The 25510-nt window shown below is 36.8% G+C and overlaps 2 protein-coding genes across 3 annotated transcripts; both read right to left on the reverse strand.

Annotated features, from left to right (window-relative positions):
* Nucleotides 1-1610: 1610 nt before the first annotated feature.
* Nucleotides 1611-13499, reverse strand: HEBP2 (heme binding protein 2). 2 transcript variants are annotated; one of them, XM_070932684.1, is made up of 5 exons: nt 13347-13407; nt 11909-11984; nt 7195-7330; nt 6283-6463; nt 1611-5205 (listed from the first exon to the last, which is right to left on the reverse strand). In XM_070932684.1, exons 2-5 carry the CDS (start codon nt 11981-11983, stop codon nt 5028-5030), a joined length of 570 nt encoding a protein of 189 aa, XP_070788785.1. In that variant the 5' UTR covers nt 11984; nt 13347-13407; the 3' UTR covers nt 1611-5027. The 2 variants fall into 2 exon arrangements, with proteins under 2 accessions (XP_070788785.1, XP_070788784.1); XM_070932683.1 differs by lacking the exon at nt 11909-11984 and having other exon boundaries at nt 13347-13499.
* Nucleotides 13500-18067: 4568 nt separating this feature from the next.
* On the reverse strand, nt 18068-24473 carry SMIM28 (small integral membrane protein 28). The gene is made up of 2 exons (XM_070952218.1): nt 24360-24473; nt 18068-18451 (listed from the first exon to the last, which is right to left on the reverse strand). Exons 1-2 carry the CDS (start codon nt 24471-24473, stop codon nt 18068-18070), a joined length of 498 nt encoding a protein of 165 aa, XP_070808319.1.
* Between the last annotated feature and the right edge of the window lie 1037 nt (nt 24474-25510).

Consider the following 25510-nt stretch of genomic DNA (forward strand, 5'->3'; position numbering starts at 1 on the left):
AGATTCTCAGTCATCCAGGTCATGGTTGTCCCAAAAGTGCTTTTTCAGGAGGCAACAAGAAAGTCCAGTTGCCTCCTGAAAAAGCATCTGTGGGACTCGTCCAAAAAGCTTCTTCAGCTCGCTTCAGGGCTGAAGAAGCTTCTTGCATGAGAAGTAAAATCTCTTCAAAGAAAAACCACAGAAGTCCAGTTGCCTCTTGAAACAGCACCTTTGGGACTCCAGCACCCACAACTTCTGATGGCAAGCTGTTCCACTGATTGTTCTGTTACAAAGTTTCTCCTTAATTCCATGTTGCTTCTCTCCTCAATTAGTTTCCATCTATTGTTTCTTGTCTTGCCCTCTGGTGGTTTGGAAAATAAGTTGACCCCGTCCTCTTTGTGGCAACCTCCCAAATACTGGAATACTATCATGTCCCCCCTAGTCCTTCTTATCTCTAGAGTAGCCAAACCCAAATCCTGCAACCGTTATTCATGTTTTTGTCTCCAATTTAATCATCTTAATTGCTCTTCTCTGCACTTTTTCCAAAGTCTCAACATCTTTTTTGTAATGTGGTGATGACCAAAACTGGATGCAGTATTCCAAGTGTGGCCTTACTAAGGCTTTACAAAGTAGTACTAACATTCCATGTAATTTTGATTCTACACTTGGTTTATACAACCAAGGATTGTATTAGCTTTTTGGGTTGCTGTCGCACACTGCTGCCTTATATTTAAGTGATCGTCCACTAGGACTCTAAGGTCCCACACAGTTACTGTTTTTGAGCCAGGTTTCGCCTAATATTGTGTTCAAACTCAGCAATGTGTACTCAACTCTTAGAATGTTTAGAAATATTTCAAACATTTGTACCTATAAGCATATGAAAAATCTAGCTCCAGTACTTGTTCTCAAACCAGGGAGTTTGAAGCAAGCAGCGAAGAGGGAGAAAGCAGATATTGAAGTAAGCAGAAAGAATGTAGCAGCTGTGAAATGCACTTACCTTTGCTACTGGATCGGAAATGTGAACACACACACACACTCTCACTACGCTCCTGCCTCCTCTGTGCATGTGCAGAGGGTAAAAAATGGGACGTAATGACGTTCTGGTAGGTGGGCGGAGCCTCCCCCGCTGGCCCTACCAGCTCACACGAGCTGGATAGATCTGGCAGGATTTCACCGCTGGTATGTAGGGCATAGGAGTATACCCCATCATGCTTCACTCATTCATATCAAAGGGATGAGTTTCCAATAAACAACATTAAAATCTACCAGTTGTGTAGATTCTATGTCATGCTACCAATAATAGGAAAATATAATCCAAGACAAGGCTCACAGGCTTAGAAATTATTGTACTTAAACCCAGCCTATGGCAATGACAGTTCTTTATGTTTAACACACAATACAGGTAGGGCCAGAGGATTTGGCTGTTGAGCAGGTTTAGCAAGCTTTGTGTACATGTGTGTGTTTGCATCCATTGTGTGTGGCTGTGTTCGCATCCATGTGTATGTGGGTGTGTAAGCACACAAACACACCTATGAATGAAGTGAGGTTCTTGGTCTCAATAGAATAAGCAAAGATAATAAAAACAAACATTTCTCAATTCTAAGTATAAGTATGTATTGAAAAGACTCAATTATTCTTGAATATAGTATGTGCAAAATGTTATTACAGAAACAGAACATTCCAGGAAACTCCAGAATGTTCTCTTCTTCCTCCAAACCATGGAGGAATTGTCCTTAGGGCAATTTTCTACAAACTGACTTTTCAATTCTTATAAACCACTTAATATGCTGGTAGATTTACTTCAGGAATACTGCTGGATTCCCTTAGAACATTTGGATCAGCTTGGTGTGGGGAAAACTAACATTGTGGAATTCTGTGAAATGTTCTTCAGAACATTTTTAATATACTTACTTGCACATATATCAGCCATATACAGACATGTTTATTTTCCTTGTTTTCCTTGTGCTTCAACCAATGTATTTGTACAATACCTATTAAACCAAGATGTTTTTACAAAATAGCATACTCGCCAAATAAGGATTTGTTCCCAAAAGCAAATATAATTTGAAAACGTTGTATATGTTTTTAGTAAAGTTATAATTACAGTATTTGATTTTAAATACTGTGGGCTTGAGTATATATTAGTAAACCGTTTAATTGCTTATAAACAATGTCTAATTTTAGACTTGCCTCTTCTGTTTAGTACTAAAAGCACTTTTAATGTTTGGTATGATCAGGCCAACTGTAAGAAGGCATGAAATTTTAAAAGTGAGAGTTTTTACGCCTTGCTACAGTTTAGAGATCAATATGTACAAAGAAATATTTCCTCTTTCTATTAATTATGGCACAAAATATGTATATTTTGTATCTTTCAGTTTGCTATTCCCTGTTATATAGATAGTTCTTAACTTATGACTGTAATTGAGCCCAGACTTATGGTAGTAAATCATGCCAGTTGTTAAATGGTTCACTATGTGACCATCCCCAATGTTACAACTGTTTTGCAGTGGTCATTAAGTTATTCACCATTACCATTAAGCTAACACCACGGTCATTAAGAGAAACCATTATTCACAATGGGCATTTTTTGCTGGAAACCCAAAGTAAACTCTGAGGCATAATTTGTGGTCACGTGATTCTGGGATGCTGCAAATGGCCGTAAACGTAGGTTGGTTGCTAAGCACCCAAAATACAACCATATGATGGAAGTAGCCATTGGAATTTAAAGTCTGAGTTGTAAGTAGCCCTGGGGAGTATAACTTCAAAGAGTCACTAAGCTACTGGTTTTAAGTCGACTATCTATATACAAAACAAGAGGAAGAAACAGTATACAATACAATTTCATTTAGAAGCAACAATACAATTAGTAGTTTTCCACATTAATTATACTGAATAAAATGCAGGATAACTGGGAGATCTGTGATAAGTATTTTAGCTGAAGTACCAGGATTGAATTTACATTAATCCTTTTTTTTTTTTAAAGATCTATAGTCCCTTACAAACTTTCAGGAATAAAAATAACACAGCTTATAATGCAGTAAAAGTGGGAATCATACATTAATAATGCATTAATGTAGGAGTTTGGAAGGCCCATTGTTATCTGGCCAAGTTACGCTACTTTTCATTATAGCAACATGGATTGGCAATATTGCAGGTTTCCATGGTAGAAAAACTCACTGTGTGCTATTTGGAAGACAATAGCATTGAACTCTAGTGAGTTGGTTTGCTAAATTCCCTCCACTATAGCTTTCAAGGGTTCACAAATATTTTCACCCAAAAGTAAAGCACAAACTAATGTCAGTTGAATCTAAGCATAATCAACTCTTTCAGGCATGAATGTTTTTAAATATTTATAGCATGTGAATGATAATTTACATACATTGTGGCATCTAAGTGTAACCATCAACTGGAACCTGGTTTTCCAATTAAGGATATCCCTCCTTAAGGACAAGTAGTCTTCATTCAGCGACTGCCTCAAAGAGTGACCTTTTGCAGTTATAACTAATGCCTGCATTTATGACCTTTGCAGCGTCTCTATCAAGTCATGTGTTTGTCACAACGGTCAGTCAGCACTATACTGCTTTGTCCTTTGGCTGACTTGTTTTTTCCCCCTTCCTTGCCCCATTGCAGATTGCTTAAACAAGCTATATTTCCTGAACTGCTTTTGTTCACACACAGAACTTCCTTCAAAGTTCTAACTACAAGTAAACAAGGTCAGCTCTGTGACCTTAATAATTCGATTAGAACAGTCCGGCCCACTACCCTTGCTATCTGAAACTGACAAGATCCTAATCAGTTTCACATTGAAGACTTTTCTTTGCCTCCTAAGCAGTTGCAAACACAACAGCCAACCTACTGCATTCCTTTCAATGTCTATTTGCCTATTGTGTGCCTGCTTAGTCTTCTCTAATGAATGTAAATACAAATTATATTCTAGTTAATTATTCTAGCATTGGGATGAGTATTAAAAAAGGTGAGGGGGGGGAAGGAAAGTTGAAATAAAATCATAAGCAGTTACATGATTTTCACATAGCAACCACTTCACTTAATAACTGAGTTGCTGGAATCAATTGCTATACAAGAACTACCTATATATTCAATAATTATTCAGAAGAAGGATTGGCAAAGTTCAAAGAATTAAGATCCAATATTTTGAGGAGATGAAAGGGAATGGGAGGCCTCTTTGAAGCAAGCTGCTCTCAATCTCACTCTAAAACTGTCCCCTAAACAGGCCACAAGTGCCTCCCAAATTCAGCAACCCCTGATTTACAGGACACAGGAAGTGTTTAAAAATCCTCAGACCAGCATTTGATTTAAAAGGAAACTGGGGATTGGCGTTAACATTCTTACCTTTTAGGTAACATTTCCAAAAGGGCTAAAGGGAAGCAGATAGGATCTCCTGGCCCAGTAACCTCTTTCTTGGCCAGTTCAAAAATTTTGCCTTTTAATTCCCCCCCACAAGAGAAAAAAGGTAATGCAAGAGAGACATAATTTCTGCCCCTTTTCCTTTCGCTGTGGAAGTGGGAAATTTGAGATGGCTTTTGATTTAATTAGTGCCTCAAGACTATCAGACTATGCTTGATTTTACAGCAAAGATTAGCAGCAAAATAATGCAATTTAGCAGTTTGCCTCCTAATGAAGAAAAACAAAACTCTAGAAACCACTGTGAGATTCATGGAGATTCTAGGTTGCTTTACCTGCCTTTCAAATTTCCTATCTCCCCAGATTAAGCCTCCAATTTAGTGAAAAAGGCTTAAGCATTACTGTTTTTGTAGAAAGTTGAGTTAATTTCCTACAAAATAGAATTCATCACACTTTCAAGGATTATAAATATTATAAAATAATTATTAGCATTACTCTATTAGCCATATTTTAGCAAAAAAAAGATCAATTTTATATCAGTATAGAAATTTAGGCAACGGTAAAAGCAAAGAAATTCATTAGAAAAATATACAAAAACCCAGCTTTCATATATAAGGAAAACTCCTCCCTTTTAAATTAAGCATTTAAAAGTTAATACTTATAATCTGTATTGCTGTACAAAGATTTTAGCTTCTTTTGATAAGCCAAACTTCATTATGCCTATTTAGCAACTTAAATGGACTGTCATAACCAGCAGTATAGTAGATCTTATCTTGAAATGTTCTTCCATCCCGCTTTAAACATTCAGCAAGGGCCTGTATTTCGTCTTGATTTCTTTTAGCTTTAGCAAATCCTCCAAACGATCTGTTAAGAACAGACATACATATTTTGACAAAGCAGTACCAAGACCAAACATATAAAGTCAAAACTCAAGTTTAGTGTTAATGAAATACTTTCCCCAGAATTTAAGCATTGCTTTATGTTATTCTTAGCCATCTATCATCTGTCCTTTGTTTAATTTGCTTACAAAGGGAATCCATCCATATAAAAGCAGCAAACTAATATTCCCTCGTGATGTTTTCATATGCGCGTGGAATGCTGAACAAACATAAATTAGCTCTGAATACAACGAACAATGAGATTCGTGGATTAAAAAAAAAATAACATAGGGGCCAATTCCAAACACTGTTTTAAGAGAAAGAAGAAAAGAGAAGGTGCAAATGTAGATTCCTCTAATGGCATATAAAATACCTTTCACCAAAGGTATTTCTTCCATAGAACACTTGTTTTCATCCTCTAATTTCTTTTCAGTATTATTATTATTTGTAAACTGTTAGAGCTTAAGCAAAGTTGCTCAGAAATTGAAAAACTGTATATTTAGTAATTTATAATTACTAAAGTATCTGAGAACGTCTGACAACTTTTGATTTTAGCAGGCTTTTTAAAATCCCAGAATATTTTAAACATATACAACGCATTTTATCTACCACAAGGTGGCAGTCAACAATTATTAACAATTTTAAATAGCTTTTAGCTCTGATATACTCCATTACGAAAAAGTAGCTGTTGTTATCTTTCACTTTAACAGATTAAACATTAAGATCTCTAGAAAGGGGGGGGGGGAGAACCTTTCTTACCAACTGGCTAGTTAGTAATATGCACCAGATAGTAATATGTAGATATTTTAAACAGGGACTGTGTTACCTGTATAGCTTTTTTAAATATATATATATATATATATATTAAACTTCAAAAACATTGCTATCAACTTGGCCTTTAAATATAAGTGATATACCGAGACCCAGTCTTGTCATGAAGCACTAACCAATGCGTACTAACACTTTTATTCTAAGATTACAATACCTTGCATGTCTGAACATAACATCTCTTTCTACACCCTCCTTGCCTTTACAGTCCAATAAACCAGAGGTCAATATTTACCTGACAAAAACCGTAATTGCTGGCTTAGTTTCGATGAAGACATCTGCTTCTGAAGGCTTGGGTGGATTTGCCTGGTACTGAGATGGCAAATAAAAGGCAACTGTTGTGATGGACTCGGAGAACGGGCCAGCTCCTGGCTGGACATAGCATGTCACTGGAGCTGTCATAGCTATTTTTGTTCCTGCAAAAGGCAGGAAAAGTCATGTCATTAGCCTGGCCAAGAAGCCAACTAAACACACTGCTAAACTTTAAGGATTAAGTCTTTAAATTAGGATGCTAAAATCCTGAAATCTGTCATACATTAAATAATACTATCATCAGCCAGAGACAATGATTAAAATAATTTCATTCTGGGTAAACATATAGCTCAATATTAAACTGTGCACAAAACAAATATAATCAAATGACTAAGCTTAAGCCAACTCAGTCAAACACCAAATATACCTACTATGCTTTCTGGGCAGAAATCCAGTTAAATCTACAAATAAGGTAACTTTAGTAATATTTTAAAATGCACCTGACTACTACAGAAGAAAATTGGTTCCAATGCAATTATTAAAACACTTTTTGCAATTTAATAAATTTTTTTAGAGGACTGAGGCAATTTGACCACACAATAATTGGTAAAATGAATGTCCTCAGGATTATTATTTTTCTAATAACTTTAAGACGTTATCTTTATCCATGTTTTGAAATGTCTATTAAAATATTTGTATGTGCCTTTAGCCGAAAAATAGAGAACAGCTTCCAATAAAAGATTTTAGAGTATGCATGTAAGACATTTAGGAAAGCAACACATTTTGGGAAATGATGAAATATGTCTGTGTGACATGAATTTTTCTATGTGAAAAAAGAGGAACAATTTCAAAAAAATAGGATACATAATTGGTGCCCAAAGACCCTGTATATTACCTTTTTCATTCTTGCCTTTAATATAGTTAAAGAGCTTCATGAAGCCAGCATTGATAGCTGCATCCCAGTCTATGGTTTTAAGAGATGTACACACCCATTTGGCAGGTTCATATTGTCGAATTTCATAATCGGATGCCTTTAAAAAAAAGTTCAGGTCACAGATCATGACATTGTTACTAAATTATTTGCATATCATAAACTCTGAAGGAATTCACTGAAATACCAATAAAACACAAATTAAACTATGGTTTGTTAAATTACAAATGTTACTGAGTTAGTTTAGGTTAGGGCAGACCCACATTTAACCATAAAGCTCATTCAGTAACCCAAAGATGCTTTTCAAAAGGCAACTGGACTTTTTGTTTGTTTCTCCTTGCATACATTTTGCTTCTCATCCAAGAAACTTCTTCAGTTCTTCTTGGAACTTCAGCATCTTCTTGTATGAGAAGCGAAACATATTAAAGGAGGAAAAATCCCAAGAAAGTCCAGTTGCCTTTTAAAAAGCACCTTTGGGACAACCATGACCTGGAAGATTTAGACTCTCCATAGACATTCATTCAGTAACTTTAAGTCAGCCATACCTGAATCACCCTGTGTTGTGAGAATAGAAGGGTTGGCTAGAGCTCATTGGAAGAAAAGTAGAATGTAACATAATAAATAAACAATAAAGAAATAAAGGATAGAATACTTTCAAACAGGAGGCATTGTACTGACAGGAGGATTGTTTAAAACCCATTTTTTCAACTTTATTTAAAAATACTACTGGCATCCTACATCTTATAGCACACCCAGCCCAATTAGGTACAATCAGGGCCGGATTTAGATGAAAAGAGGCCCTAGGCTATTCCACTTATGAGGCCCTTTCACCTATAGTGAAAGTGTAATTTTAATTTTGCTAACAATTCGAATGTAGGCCGCTCTTGATCTTGAGGCCCTAGGCTGAAGCCTAGTTAGCCTATAGGAAAATCCGGCCCTGGGTACAATTGCTGTGCACACCTCAAAAAATATTTGAAAAAAGTGCTTGACATATGCTCTGAACATATGCACAGTACATCTCTGTAGTCATTAAAGCAGCCCAAGTTTTTCCAGACTTCTGCCCAAAGCTGAAAAGAAGCTACTTCAAGTAATTCTGCACTGGCTCTACATAGAAAAACCTGCTGTTTTTATGAGTCACATGTACTAGTAACTAGGCTCACTCAAAAGTCTTTTCAAACGTGTGAATGACCCTATTGGGAGAATATTCACAGATGTATTTAATGTTGTGATAGTTTAAAAATTACAAGTAGCTATGAAAGGGTTGTGAAGTGATTCAAGCAAAGAATTAAGGATGAGCTACTTAGCTCCCTCTTAGTCATTTCCTCAGTCAAATTTCCACCTATCTGCATTACATGCTTCAAAGGAAAACCACATTTTTCTTTATGGTAGAAATATTTAGAAAAAAATATTTTGAGTGCAAAATATTACTAAAGAATTAAGTACTAAAGATAGATAAGATCTATCCTCTTCCATCCCAGTGTCAAATGTCTAGTTTTTATTTCAAAGAAAAAATGGACTTTACATAGATTTACTCTCTATTTTGGTAGTAATTCCAAGTAACATTCATGAAGTTGAAACAACTTTCAAACATATTTAAGCCATAATTCCCATAATAATGTGATACTAACAAGGCTATCCACGCTGAGATTCTGGGTTTTGGCCTCCATATACCTGATAGGTGTAAGGTATACCCTGACAAATTAGGACAGGCTAATCTCCTGACAGATATCATAAAAGAGTAGTTATAGCCCTTGCTTTATGGCTATTTGTTCAGTTAGAATAGAACTGAATTGAATAACAGAGTTGGAAGGGACCTTGGAGGTCTTCTAGTGACTAGTCCAACCCCCTGCTCAGGCAGGAAACCCTATCCCATTACAGACAAATGGTTGTCCAATCTCTTCTTTAAAACTTTCAGTGTTGGAGCATTCCCAACTTCTGGAGGCAATTTGTTCCACTGATTAATTGCTCTAACTGCAGGAAATTTCTCCTTAGTTCTAGGTTGCTTCTCCCCTTGATTAGTTTCCATCCATTGCTTCTTTTCCTGCGTTCAGGTGCTTTAGAGAATAGCTTGATTCTCTCTTCTTTGTGGAAACTCCTGAGATATTGGAACACTGTTATCATGGCACCCCAACTCCTTCTTTTCATTAAACTATACCAGGGGTGTCAAAGTGGTAGCCCACAACTGACAGGATGTGTCACATGCAGACCACACCCATCCCAGCTCTGTGAAAGGGAAAAACATCACAATATGTCAAGTGACAGCAACATGACGCGGCAAGTTTGACTCCCATGAACTAGTCAGTTGACTGCTCAAATTTATGGAATTGCTAGAAAAAATTGATGTACAGATAGTCCTTGACTTATAACCACAATTGAGACCAGAATCTTGCTTTTTGAGCAAAGTGGTTGTTAATTCACTATTTTTAAATCTTTCAGTGTTAATTTGATTCAAGTTGAATAGGCAAAATTAATTTGACTAATCACAAGCTGATGAAACTAGCCGTTGAATTAAAGCATTGTCCTACTTATGAGACCACCTTCTGCCACCGATAGCCTCCCACTGACCAATTCGCTCCCACAGAGAGGGACTCCTCAGGATGCCGTCGGCCAAATTATGTCAGCTGGCGACACCCGGGGGAGAGCCTTCTCTGTGGGAGTCCCTGCCCTTTGGAATGAACTGCCCCCGGACATACGCAAGATCTCTGACCTCCGAGTTTTCCTCTGTGCTCTTAAGACCCTGCTCTTCCGACAGGCAGGGCTAGCTTCATAATTGAGTTTTAAATTCGGAGTTCTTAAATTTTTTGGGTTTTTAAGCTAATTTTGGCCTTAAATGTAATACTTTTAAGAATTTTTTAAAATTAAATTGTGATATTTGTATTGTGTTTTACCTGGCTGTACACCGCCCCGAGTCCCTCAGGAGAGGGGCGGTATAGAAATAAAATTATCCTTATCCTTATCCTTATCCTTCTGTAAGAATAACAGACTGCCTTTCAAAGCCAAGAATAGGGCAGAACAAGCACACAATTTGAACACTCAGCTCCTCCTGCTCATGCATCATATGAACAGATCAAGATAGCTGCCCTTTTATTGTCATCTCAACTACAGACTTGGTCTGGCTATGTCTGTTTGTCATTTCAAACAAGGACACGGTCAATCTATCTTTGAAGGAAAGTTTAATTATTTATTACATTTATACACCGCCCATCTCACTAGTGAAGTGACTTACATGACGACATAGCACAATCAATATGCAAGGACTGCTGTTGCACAAGTCCTCATTCAAAATGGCCGATAAAGAGTTTATTTGGAGTATCCTAGAGTTTCCTGTCTAAGGAGACCACCTTGTACTACTTAATTATAGGGCTGCTGCCAAGGAGAATCTAACATGCATTGCATAATGTCAATACATACAAAAGAGAGGTGGGCAACAGTATAGGATGTGGAATATCACAGAAGGAAAGGAGCCAAGAAAATAAAGACAATGATGATTACATAAACAAAGCAATTTTCATGCTGGTGAACAATGGAAGCGTGTGAGAGAAGCTCAGGTTGCCTCCTTCCTAATTCTGCCTCCTAACTCGGCTGAGCTCAAAGAGTAGACAAGGAGTAGGGGCCATATGAAATTAAGTTGGAAATTCACATTGTCCCTTTAATATTGTTTTTTCTGGGATAGTCACATCTACAACAGGGTATATGTAGTGATAACTTATGCAAAGTACCAGTGATGCAGATTTTATGGCATGGCTAGACTGAAGTAGAGGCAATTGTGCCAGAAAACTTTTTATTGTTTTACTGCATTTTATTACTATAAAACCTAAGTAAAACATTATATTATTTAGGCATAAAAGTATGCATATGGTATTGACTAGAAATTATTGACATTAATATTTAGATAACTTAAAAATTGAAAAAAAGGTATTTATATCAATATTAACTGTGATTATTAAAATGTCAGTCATAAGGTTATTTAACATTTACATCCAAAAGTAAAAGTGGCATTAATAAACTGCAATGTACACAAAATTATTTGTTATACAATAAAGGTTTCCATTTAAGCTTACTATTTACTACTAAGATCTCTACTGCATTATTATTGTTTGTGCATATTAAAGAAAAAACAGACAAAATAACAATAGCAAAAAGTAAAAAAGAAACCCAACTATTTGGTTTTCAACTTTTCTCTTTTAGTGCCTCCAACAATTTACAGTGTTTATATGCATCTAGGCCCCCTTAGAAGCATGTCAGGAAATTCCTGCCATCTAATGTTTGAAACCACACACTATGGATTTAGCCTCTACAATCTCTTTGGGTTAATTCGGGTTAATTTAATCTGGATCCTTTGTGGTCTGTAAATTTGAGGTGTGGTGGTGCAGTGGTTAGAATGCAGTATTGCAGGCTAATTCTGCTGACTGCCAGCAATTCTGCAGTTTGATTCTCACCAGCTCAAGGTTGACTCAGCCTTCCATCCTTCTGAGGTTGGTAAAATGAGGATTCAGATTATTGGGGGCAATATGCTGACTCTATAAACTGCTTAGAGAGAGCTGTAAAGCACTGTGAAGCAGTATAGAAGTCTAAGTGCTATTGCTATTGCTAAATCTCTCAAGATAACTTGGAGAATCAGTTCCAATACTTGTTGAATGAGGCTAAACCAAGGCTGGAAATGAAAACATAAAGTCACCTGATTTGGTAATGCAGTCCATTTAGGCATCTCCAAGCCAGAAGAAAAAAGAGCTTGTTTTATAGTCTTGAACATTCTATATAAACAAAAGGAACAAAGTTATAGCTCTTCTATATTCTGGGTTAAACCTACAAGTTCATAAAGTTCAATCCTTTTGAAAGAGGATCTGCAAAGGATTTTAGCTTGTAGGTTTTTAACAACTACAACATAAAGCAAACATTTTATCTCTTCATCTCTTCAACTTCTTAAATTGACGAGAGGAAGAAAAACTACAGCTAAGAGAACAAGGAAAAGAACTGAGTAACAAAACTGTAAGCAAATATGTTTGCAGAAATCTCTAAGTTGACTTGTTTGATTAAGGAGCAGTTACTTTTATAAAAATGGAAAGCCTTTATGGTTGCATTTGCTGAAAATGGATAGAATGAATTGGTGATTTTGGAATTTATTGATTAAAAAGGCTTGTTTAAAAAAAAAAGAAAAGCATATATAGTATGAGAGTGTGGAGATATAATTAGTGTAACAACTGCAAAGATGAAAAGTTGCCTCTTTACATTTTTTCTTTTCCTTTTTGTTATCTTTCACTTTATCTTTACATCTTCCTTTTCTACTTTTTCCTTTCTGTAGTTTTTAAGCCTATATAAAAATCTCTAATAGTAAAAATTACTTTTTTAAAAAAAAGACTGTAAACACAGATATGGCCTGCAAAACAACTTTCTGGGTACAAGTTTGCTCTGAGACACCCTGTTCTTTTAACTGGGTTTGTATAGTTGTCCTCCACAGCACCCTGTTGATCAATTTGGTAGAACTTTCAAGGCTGAAGTAGATAGAATTGGTAGAGTCAATTGGTAGAATCCTCAAGGTTGAAGTCCTTCTCCTATATTCACCATTCCTTAAATTGATAACTCTTGCATTCCTCCCAGAAGCACTTCAGAATTGCACTGCTTCCAAATGTGTGCCTTAATACCATTTATTCTGCATGCCACCGACCAGCAGGGCTCCTTTGGATTTGTTGTGCCTCTCTAGCCAAAGAATAAAAGTCCCAATTCAGGAACTGTCACTGCCATTGCATCGCCTGGCATATCCTGCCCGATTCGATTCGCTTATTCAGCAAACCCCGTTCAGATTTTGAAGAGCTCAATTGGGACAGCGCTTTTCCACGGGGTAAAAAAAAAAAGGCCTATGGGATGTGTAGTTCAAAACATAACTTTTATTTTTTTTTTAATTTTATTTCGTCAAGCATGCATTTTATGACAGATACAAGTGTAAACATAATTATAAATACGTAAAAAGGATACGAATATAAGAAAACACTGGGACAGGGACGGTGGGCACGTTGGTGCGCTTATGCACGCCCCTTTAAAAACTTATCAACTTAAGTTTTAAAAACTTTAAAAACTTATCAAAACAAAACTTAACCCGGCCTTTCGGCCAAACTCACCTTTCGGTTAGCCTCTTCTCTGGTCCCCCAAGCAGGAACTTTTGCAAAAGGCAACAGGGTTTGGGGGAGGGGGGGCATAATATTTCTAGCCTCGAGAGTCGTGGGGCGGGGCTGCCCAAATCAGGACGGAGAGAATCATTATTCTCCACTCCACTCCACTCCTCCCCACAAAACGCGGGGAGGGGGGAGCATACGGAGAATTCGGTTTTCTGATTGGTTGCGAATGGGCGGCATAGTCTACACCCATGGGGAGGGTTTTAAGGGAGCCTCGGCCGGCTGTTTTGCCGGAGGAAGAAAGAAAGGAGGCGGGGGGGGGGGGGAGAAAGAAAGCTGCTGCTTTTGGTGGCGCTTGGTGTGGGACGTCGCTTGTTGTGGTGTGGCACGGTCTCTCGGGGGGGAAAGAAGGAGTGAGCTCATGGCCTCCTGTCAGAGGAGGCCCAGAGGGGGAGGAGAGAGGGAGATGAAAAGGGCTCTTTGAAGCAGAAGGCATTCGTGTTTATCTCGCCCGCTCACTCCCACAGCGCTGCATTTCTCTTCGCTGAGGGCATTGCTTGCCTTTTGGACGGGGCGCTTGCTCCGACGGCGGAGCTGGGCTTTCGCTTCGGCCAAGGGGAAGGGCCGTTTCTGGCGCTCGGAGGTGCGGAGGAAAGTTTGGCACTCGAAGTTTGCGCCCTTTCCGTGTTGGAAGTACAAACTGGATGTTCATTTCGCAATCCCACGCTCTCGTTTTGAATTTACGGGGAGGGACGCGCGCTTGGCACTTTGGCACCGCAAAGCCCAAGCAGCAAGCAAGGGAGGTTTCGCTGTTAGGATTTGATGAGGGTCCTCTAATGAAATCAAGACTTTTTTTGTGTGTGTAGGAATGCCAAATTCTTCTTCTTAGAATAGAATAACAGAGTTGGAAGGGACCTTGGAGGTCTTCTAGTCCAACTCCCTGCTTAGGCAGGAAACCCTACCACCACTTCAGACAAGTGGTTGTCCAACATCTTAAAAACTTCCAGTGTTGGAGCATTCGCAACTTCTGGAGGCAGGTTGTTCCACTTATTAATTATTCTAACTGTCAGGAAATTTCTCCTTAATTCTAGGTTGCTTATCTCCTTGATTAGTTTCCACCCATTTGCAATTCGCAAAACTTTCAGGGTAAGAACAGTGAACTTCGGCAAGGTTTCAGAGTAAGAGAGCTAAAATCGGTTGGACGGTTGGATGTGCACCCGAATTATTGTGCAAAATAATGCACTTGAAAAGGCTGCTCAACTGCAGGTGGTTGGTGTACATTCTTCCATACTTTTCACTTGCACAAAAGCTCATTGTTAGAACCGCCAGGAATAATAATTATGTTGCAACTTTCAATTGCTTCTGCATAAATCAATATAAATATAAGTTTATTACCTGTCCAACTCTATTCTCCCAAATGTCACAAGAAGTAAGATTAAACTCTCAAGTGAGATTAGTAATACCCTGGTAAGAATGTCCCAAAGGTGCTTTTTCAAGAGGCAACTGGACTTTTTGAAAAGTCCAATTGACTCTTGAAAAAACACTTTTGGGACAACTGTGACCGAGAATTTTCATAGACATTCCTGGTAAGAATGCCATTTCTCATGGCAATGATCTAGCCATCCAATTGTATGGGAGAGCTTATATACTCAACCTGTTTGAGAACTACATATAAGACTGGCCTTTTTAGATATTGTAGCAACAGCACTTAGGAAATACTGTTGACTGCATTAGAATTAAGGATTACCATATAAATAAATAAATAAATAAATAAATAAATAAATAAATAAATAAATAAATAAATAAATAAATAAATAAATAAATAAATAAATAAATAAATAAATAAATAAATAAATAAATAAATAAATAAATAAATAAATAAATAAATAAATAATTTTATTTCTATACCACCCTTCTCCCGAAGGACTCAGGGCGGTGTACAGCCTATTTAAAAACACAAAAACACGACAACAATTTAAAATTTAAAATCATTAAATAATTAGGCTCCAATTAAAATCCCAGAAATTTAAAATACCCCAATTTAAAACGTTATGTTAATAGCCCTGCCTGGCGGAACAACAGGGTATTCAGAGCGCAGCGAAACACCCGGAGGTCGGAAATCTTTCGTATTTCGGGGGGCAGTTCATTCCACAGGGCTGGGGCTCCCACAGAGAAGGCCCTCCCCCTGGGTGTCGCCAGCCGACATAACTTGGCTGATGGCACCCGGAGGAGACCCTCTCTGTGGGAGCGGACTGGTCGGTGGGAGGCTATTGGTGGCAGAAGTCAGTCTCGAAGGTACCCGGGTCCTATGCCATGGAGCGCTTTAAAGGTGGTAACCAACACTATCACTAGTTCTCAGGCTTACCTCAATATCACTAGTTCTCAGACTTACCTAAATCTCAAATATTCTTACTGTGAACAACAATATATACATATGTATAGACTTTATTTAACATCCAGAGCCTTCTCTATAATTTCCTATGTTCTTCAAACCCGCTCCTGAGTTTGGAAATACTCACCTTTGAGCAAGTTTCTAAATATTAATAGTTTTAATGTATTTTCAAAGTACTTAATTTTAATTTGGTTTTATGGATTTATCTTTTTATTGTGAATTGCCAAGAGATCTTGGTAGTCACTGATATATAAAGTAGGGATGGGATAGAAAGTAAACTATTATTAGGCTAAGAAAGTAGAGACAGTCTGAAAACTATTGGTTTCCAATATTTATTATGTTGATGCAATAATCTTTCCAACTAGAAAGGCAATGTCAGTCAAGTGACTTGAATATAAAGAGGATTGGCCTGTTTAATTCCAATTTATTTCTTAACAACTTCTACTAAAAATAAATAAGCAATATAGCTGTAATAACAGTATTAGAGAGGTTATACTAATGCAATCATTTAATTAAAAAATGTAGAATGCTAGTTCAGCAAAACAATGTTAATTCATTCCTTAGTGTAGAATGCATTTGTCCTAAAATGTTTATCTGGATGACAACAGGCAATTGCTTTTTGAAATAACTGATTTTTTGAAATAAATATGAATAAAGCATCCACATCAATTACAGTAGCTATTTATTTATTTACTTATTTACTTATTTTATTTGTATGATGCCCATCTGACCTATAGGCAATTCTAATTTACCAAGAAATTGTTTCTGTTTTTACTAACATGTCTATGTAAAATGTTAGTTATCAGTTAAATAGTAAGTTTGCCCCTATTGATGGATATTACTTAAAGCATTACTTTGCCTGTTGACTTATGAAAACTATGCAACTAAACATTCATATAGAAACATTATCGATCAAAATAGCTGTGATAATTGTTCTCAATTTTCTTTCTTTCTTAGGTTCATATCTAAAACTATGGTGTTGAAATACAGCTACAAATTCAATGTTTATTTCAAAACATTTATATAGACACCATTGTTATATCAAGCTCCCAATCAAGAATTAAAGAATATTATAATAAAACAACTCAAAACTATATTAAGACTGTTAAAACCATAAATATTAAAACAAAACAAAAACCTGGCCCCAAGTTAAACTTCTGGCATACAGTCACCTTATCATATACCAGCACTTGGTTAAATCTTCAGTGCCTTTTAGAAGGCTAGGATGATAGAGGTCTACCATACCTCAGAGGGAAGAGGGTTCTGGAGGGGCAAGGGAAAAGGCACATTTCCTATAAGGTGACAGTGTATAAAGAAAGACACCAAAAGTATTCCTAGCCTATCTACTCAGATAGAACAGTCCTTATGGAAAGGTTGTTCTTGCAAATAGATAGATGATAGAGATGATAGATTAGATAGATAGGTAGATGATAGATAGATAGATAGATAGATAGATAGATAGATAGATAGATAGATAGATAGATAGATAGATGATAGATAGATAGATATGGAGGGAGGGAGGGAGACATAGATAGATTGGATAGAGGGATGGATGGATGGACACAGACTGATTTTCTAGTGACAGAAATGTAATCTACCTGAAAAGCAAAATAAATAAATAAAAATTTTAAATACTTTATTGTTGTTGTTAATGTAGCCATATTTAACTTTATCTTATATATAGAATTAAAAGGTTACAGGATTTGTTCTATTTAAAAGTAGAAAAACCATGAAATTATTTTGTACACAGTGCAGAAAACCACCGCATTGGTGTATAGGTATCTTATTGTGCTTCCAATAATTAAATCTCCAAATTTTCCACTTATCTTGAACACTCAAAAGACCGCACATTTATTGTGTGTACCATTCAGAGACCTTACTCTCCAGATATATTTCAAAAGTCATGTATAATCTGTAGTATTTTGATATATAAACTTGATTATTTGTTGAATTCATAAAATGTCTAAGAAATATTACTGCATTACAAACGTTAAAGCCCTTTCAGTTATTATATATATGTATATAATTCCAGTCTAGTTGCTTTCCAACACAGCTGTTGCAATCCAATTCACTTCAATTTTACCTTCTAAAACATCTGTATGTCATTTACTCCAAGAATATCCTAGGCACAGTGTCAAATTTAATCTTTCCTTCACCCAGTCCAGTTGCCTGGTGAGCTATTTCAATATCTGTTCCTTTTGAAATTGATGCTTTTAAAATTAATCCCTTGAAGCTCCATTGTGCTTGTACTGATTGCCTTGCTTTGAGTTCTTCTTGCTTTGTTTTCAGAAGTCATAATAGACTGAGAACCCTGACCGAAAGGATTTCTGTGTGCTTATTGTTGTTTGGTCTCTTCGTAAGGAGGCACTGGCTCCTGAAATTGCTGAACATGGTCCTCTTCTATGGACGCCTTCATGGTGGCCTCCTCATATGACGGAGGCAGGCAAACAGCAAAAAAGGCAGTTTCAGGCAGGAGAGTGGAGTATTGGAACCTCTGCTCATTGTTCCAGGGCAGCACAGAGAGAAAATCTGTCACCTCGTGCTCTGGAAGGGACTCTGGCAAGTCAATGCTGAAAATCTGAGCCTGAGGATTACGACGTTGGCAACGTCTGTAGAGGAAGAGCAACAGGAATGCCAGGAAGAGCATCACGGTAGCTGGTAATATGATGCATAGGAATGGCTCTATGTCTTCTTTGGTTGAACTTGCTTTATGCTGACTCTAAGAGAAACCAAGACAAGAATATGTATCAGGCCTTTGCCAATTTCATTTTATGTGCATCCTGCCTTTCATAAAAACACCATCTCAATGCAGATAAAAAGCAGTATCCAAAAAGCCCAAACCCATTGAAATAAGCAAATCAATAAAGCATAAACATAGATCTCATAGAAAGTGCTGGTTTCAGAGTGTGCACAACCGAGCAATTATACTGCCCAATCAGTCCTCCAAGCAGGTTCTCACTTGCACTTAGAAAATGCCTCCACCTAAGGGCTAATCCATCTCTCCTTCTTCAAGCCCCGGAGACATAAATTGGCATTTTCTACTGTCCCCTATCACTCAGGAAAACCTTACTATGGAAGTTCAGAGGCTGTTTGAAAATAGCAAGTGCAAAGACTCTAGTTCCAAAGGTGCTTTTTTCAAGAGGCAACTGGACTTTCTGGTTTTTCTTTGAAGACGTTTCACTTCTCATCCAAGAAGCTTCTTCAGCTCTGACTGGATGGTGGGTCAGAGCTGAAGAAGCTTCTAGGATGAGAAGCAAAACGTCTTCAAAGAAAAACCAGAAAAGTCCAGTTGCCTCTTGAAAAAGCACCTTTGAGACAATCATGACCTGAATGACTGAGAATCTCCATAGACAAAGACTCTGTAGCCTCCTTTTCTATGCCAATAATTGCTTCCATCAAAACCCAAAATCATTTATTATATCTGATGTTTTCTCCTGCCAATAGGAACAATTCTTGACAGGAGTTTTTTTCATTACATCTCAGAAAATGGGGGTTAGAGGGGAAGTATCCTACAGCACCACCTCTTATCCCAATTTTGAGCATCCTTGAACACCTAAAGTAGCATTTGTAGAGTTCAAGGTGTTAAAATGCCCTCTTTGTCCTTATCCCATTGGAAAAGCACCACTGAAACTGAAAGTTTCCCCAGATGGAAGGCAATAAAGATCCCAGATCAGTATGTTTATCTCTCTTATATTGCCTCTACTGCTATCAGATAGCAACTGTTTCTCTAAGTTTCCCTCTATAGCTATCAGGGCTGATTTAGCAACTCAGTGACTGGGATTTTTAAAAAACCTGATGTCTTTGTATGTTCCCTTTCCCAAAGGAAGTACAGTGTACTTTTGGCAAACTACTCTTCCCCAGTATGATTTCAAACTGACACTTTCCAAATCTATGACTGAATCGTATAAACATTATCTTGCAACTTAATTTATCCTCATCCGTGCACTTATCTCACCATGCTAGAAGTAACTATAACCAAGGGTTTCCCCCTTATTCTAAATTTTTCTTCCCCCATTTAAGTACCCTCTTGAACTTTGATAAGGATAAATAGATTTTAAAAAACCCAGACAGGACAGATGATGAATAAGCAGCTGCTAGTTTTGCTGCCAAATAAATCACAGTTTTTGCTATTTATCCAATTTGATTTTGGTAGGGTGCTTAAATTACTTTAAGAGACACCCTTTGGTACTCATTTCTTTTAAATTTATCTACCTGTGCCACTTTAAGAAATTTATGCTAATAACCAAAGGATTTTTTTTTGGTTAAATGATAATTTAAGTGGGATAAAAATATTTATTTATGTAAGGCATACATGGAAATGGGAACCTTTCTAGGCAGAATTGTGGAACTTAATTAAATGGAATAGGACACCATATTTTTGAGAATACAAGCTGACACCTATTTTATTATATTTTGTGTTGTCAAAACAATCTAACAATTAAAAAAGGAATAGCGAATTGCCTTAATAGATTTGTCAAGGATGTATATATTGTTTTTATTTTTCACCTTTTTGTTAAATTATTATCATTCTTCATACATACATACATACCTAGATTTAATCTTATTTCAAACAATTGCAGAAAACAGGGCCCATGGTTTCCTTCTTACTTTACTTGTATTAAAACACATAGGAATGATTATAAACGATGTATGTAAGCATATCACTTTCATGATAAAATCATGTCAGATAGCAAATAATGATTTATATTTATAGACATTGGGGCAAATGACAACACAAACTCAGTCTATTTTACACTTGCATTAAAACATTGGGCATCCACAAGCCCGCTTGGAATTTGCAAAAAAGCACCTGGAGGACCCTCAGACTGTGAGGAAAAAACTCTTAAGCAGGCTTTCGTGTGTTTTACACTGAGGAGAGGCTTCTGTCTAGCCACTCTGCCATAAAGTCCAGATTGGTGGAGGGCTGCAGTGATGGTTGTCCTTCTGGAACTCTGTCCCATCTCCACACAGAATCTCTGGAGCTCAGTCAGAGTGCCCATTGGGTTGTTGGTCACCTCTCTTACTAAGGTCCTTCTCCCCCAATTGCTCAGTTTGATCAGGCGACCAGCTCTTGGAAGAATCCTGGTTGCCTCAAATGTCTTCCATTTGAGAATTATGGAGGCCACTATGCTCTTAGGTACCTTCAGTGCAGCAGAAATTTTATTGTAGCTTTCCCCAGATCTGTGCCTTGCAATAATCCTGTCTCTGATTTTTGCAGGCAGTTTCTTTGACCTCAAGGCTTTTGCTACAGTATGCATTGTCAGCTGCGACACCTTCTAGAGAGGAGTATGTGTACCTTTCCAGATCATGTTCAATCAATTTAATTTACCACAGGTGGACTCCATTCAAGGTGTAGAAACATGTCAGCAACGATCAAGAGAAATGGCAGGCACCAGAACTAAATTTTACATGTTGTTGCAAAGGGTCCGAGTACTTATGCCAATGTGTTATTTCAGTTTTTTCTTTTTAATAAATTTACAGACATTTCTAAAATTCTGTTTTCACTTTGTCATTATGGGATACTGAATGTAATTAAAACAGGGGTGAAATCTAAAATTTGTTACTACCAGTTCTGTGGGCGTGGCTTGGTGGTGGTGGGAGTAATGTGACTGGGTGGGTGTGGCCAACTTTTTTTTTTATTACTTTTAAAAGCATTTTTTCTACAACCTCTTCGGCCAAAGAGGTTGCAGAAAAAAATGCTTTTAGAAGCCTCTGACGATCAGACAACTCAGCTGGGATCGACAGAGGCTTTTAAAGGCATTTTTTTCCCTACATCATCTTTGGCCGAAGAGGTTGCAGAAAAAAATACTTTTAGAAGCCTCTGACGATCAGGCAATTCAGCTGGGATCGTCAGATCTACGATCCCAGCTGAACCACATGATCATCAGAGGCTTTTTTTTACTTTTAAAAGCATTTTTTTGGCCGAAGAGGTTGTAGAAAAAATGCTTTTAAAAGTAAAAAAACAGCCTCTGATGATCGCATGGCTCATCTGGGAATGGGGGGGAGGGGTGCAGGGATTTTTCTACCAGTTCTCCGAACCACCCGCCACCATCGCTACCGGATTGGGCGATCTGGTCCGAACCAGGAGCATTTCACCCCTGGATTAAAGACAAAAAAAAAATGAATTTCAACCACTACAGAATCAGGCTACAGCATAACTAAATTGACAACAGTGAAGGGGGTCTGAATACTTCCAGAATGCACTGTAAATGGAGAAATTGTCACTAGGACGGAAAGGGAAAATTAAAAATTTATATTGTTCTTTAATTGTATACTCAATACATATTTAATGGTATATAATATGGTAGAAAGGATTATAGTGAATATCAAATATTGCAGTGCTACCATTAAAATAAATACTTTGTGAAAAGAAAGTAAACTGCAAACCTTTTATATTTGATTCTATTTTACTACCACTTTAAGCCTAATGGTATAAGATAAATAGGATGTATTCCAAATTATACTTAAGTGTATCTGGTTTTTATATCTCATGAGGGAATGGATAGGTTAATCAATATTTCCAAATGCAATAGCAATGATATCATTTGTTGCAGATTTTTAGTATGAATCATCGGTTGACTTTAAGTATTCTGTGCTTTGAACACAATACAAAATATGCATTGTAGATAGCTTGCCTATTTAAAACATTGACATTATTTTGGAGTTTTTACAGTATCTGAAGCCTTGAAGGCAGTTTGAAATAATTATTATACTATAGAGTGCATACTTTTATTCTGTTTGAATACTTTGCTAAACTAATTTTGCAAAGTATCTGTCTTTTGCAAAATATCTGTGCTGGTTTAATCAATCTGTAAAAGCACATATCTTCCAAATACATTATGTTAAATTTTTTGCTTAATTTGCCCTGAATTTTCTTGTATGTAACAAACATTACCATTTTACAGTGCTCTTTATTTACACCTGATCATACTGACTGGCTTATATATTTTGGTTGAGAAAACATAGAAAAAGAATCAGACGTGACTAATACTATTTTTTCAAAAATATGTAGAATTGCTTCATTCATTAATAAATAGGCACAAGAAAAACCTGTTGATTTATACAATGTTTTAACATTTTCCTAACTAGGATTTCAAAATAAATCAATGAGAACAATACACATTTATAGCCAAACTTACACATTCATCACTGCAGAGCAGGGTTTAACATAATAACAAAATTACTGAGTTGGAAGGGATCTTGGAGGTCTTCTAGTCCAACCCCTTGCTGAAGGAGGAGACCCTACACCATTTCACACAAATGGTTATCCAATATCTTCTTAATAAGCTCCAGTGATGGAGCACCCACAACTTCTGACGGCAAGTAGTTCCACTAGTTAATTGTTCTCACTGTTGAAAATTTCTCCTTAGTTCTAGGCTGCTTCTCTCTTCAGTGTTTTCCTATGCACTCTTATGAACATATGACTGTACTTTTGAATTTTAAACAAAGGCAGAGAAAAAGCAAAAAAAATGTGGTTGATTACTGTGAGTGGAGTTTGGCTCATTGTGGTAATGATACATAAATTATAAGCTATTTCAATCATGAAGAGAAAAAAAATTACCTACACGGTATATTTAAATATACTGTGTGTAGATATGAATCACCATATTCAGATTCAAAACATGTTGACTAACATCAAGTAGTGCTGTGAAGATGTAAATGAGTAATCACAGATTTTCCATCACAGACCAAAGTCATTCAGTATTAACTTCAACACTATTTTTTTTTTATTATAGTAATAGTTTAGACATTCAGATGAATGAAATCATATTTTAGGCATAGTCAAACAAAAAAAAATATGCATTGTGAACAATTCTATGAAATCATGCAAATGTGAAGGATCACATTTATGCTTATGGTAGTTGACATCAACACAAAAAACACCATTGCAATCATTTACTGTCCATATTAGTACTATTACTCTTCTGGTCTTATCACAGTAAGTTATTCTGTCTAACTAGGAGACCTAGAAATATTTAGAAGGAATAAGTTCCATTCAATATTCTACTAAATTCAGTGGGACTTACTTCAGCGTAGACATGCAGAGAATTACATTACTAGCCTATTATTAGTTTTATTTTTGACACAGTTCAGCTAGGCTCTTATTTAAAAAACCAGACTAAATTACTTTACAGGTTACTTGTAAACAATACTGAGAAAAATAATTCCACATGGCCCTCAAAATCTCTTTTAGATTGTCTTGTCAGAGTAGCCTTTCTGATCTATCTCTCATGCCTTCCCCTTTTGTCACTCACAACACTATGAAAAGTAATATAATCTAGGAAACAAAATTTGCTGAATATCACTTATTCTAATATCAGTCAAAGGGTCTGCAGAGAGAAAGATTGAAAATGAAATAGGTTTAAAATGAAATGACAGATTCAAAAGCAGCCAAAATATCCATTTGAAGTTAAGGTAAGTTTTGAAGTAAATATTTACATCAGTTTCTGCAAACTTTCCCCCCCCTCAGTTGGTGAAACAAAGGAACAATTGCATGGAGGACAGTGTGCAATTTATGTAAAATAAAGTACTTGCCCCCATGTCTATATCACAAACCCTTTGTCATCCTGAAACGAGAAATCTTGAAAGAACAGAAGTAAATTGCAAGAGATATAGATGATACAAACCTGTAGCTCTGTTTCCACCAATGGCACACCTTGTTCACTGGTTAACCAGTCATAATTTCCCCTGTCGGCATGTCCAAATTTCTTCCAGCTACCACTATCCAGAAGCCAACGCATACTTTCATGGACGTGTGGGTTTGTTCCTCGTTCTTCCTCTTCAGTTGTGGTCTTCTTTTGGATTATTTTTAATATTGTCACCTCCCTCTTCCCTCCCCCCTCCCCCTGATACGAGGCCTAGCTTGGAATGCCTAAGGTGAAAACCATGCTGATAGTCTCTCCTGATCCTGGCAGTGAAGAAGGAAAGGGTAGAGCAGTGACCAAACGAATCTTGGATGCTATTTTGTCTTCTAACTCAATCTCTCTGGATTTGCTTCAGTGGCCTACATTACCAGGGAAGCTGGCATCAGGTATCAGGGAAGAGATAGCCTTCTGATTGGATGGTTGCCTGCATTAGGATTATTAAAGGGGTATTTCCATGACAATCTGAGTGCACATGGTCCTAGCTCTGTGGATAAATCATTGTCTACATTTATAGTCCATATACACATAATTTATATATAAATATATATGCATAATGTGTTTGTGGAGAGGAAGGGAGCCCTAATGCTATAGAGAGATAACAAAATGCTTACTTCTCCCTAAGGGTTAAGGAAATATTTCCACTTGGATGCAATGTAAATAGCAAAAGCAGTTGCTGTTAGGCAGGCAAGGGCATAGCTGAAAGCTGTTCTGAATTATTTAGAGGTATTAGGATGTAGATGTTAATGATAAATCCGAAAAGAGGCTGCTGCTAGAAAAGGCTTTAGTCACTGAGAATATACGATTGCTTTCAATGACACATCTAACGGGCTTAATTCTGCTCTTTAATCTTCCCTGGCTTTTTTTTTTTTTTTAACAGATAAGTATCATTATGTTTCAATCATTTAATTTAATTATTCAAAGCAAAAAAAGACTCCAAATGGTTTCTATACTCAAGACTTGTATTGATAAAGAGTACTAAGATGTCAGCATGATCACTTGGTGGTTCTTATCTTTCTTTTAGTTCCCCTTTGGCTATATTCTGATCTTAACGTTGTTTGGGAAACATCTGATAAAATTGTTTAACAATGACATAATGCTCTATTCGTCATTAACACGCAGAAAGAAAGCAAAGG

This window comes from Pituophis catenifer, unplaced genomic scaffold (genome assembly GCF_029215685.1).
Source record: "Pituophis catenifer annectens isolate HBS135680 unplaced genomic scaffold, rPitCat1.0.hap2 SCAF_1, whole genome shotgun sequence".
Lineage (NCBI taxonomy): Eukaryota > Metazoa > Chordata > Lepidosauria > Squamata > Colubridae > Pituophis > Pituophis catenifer.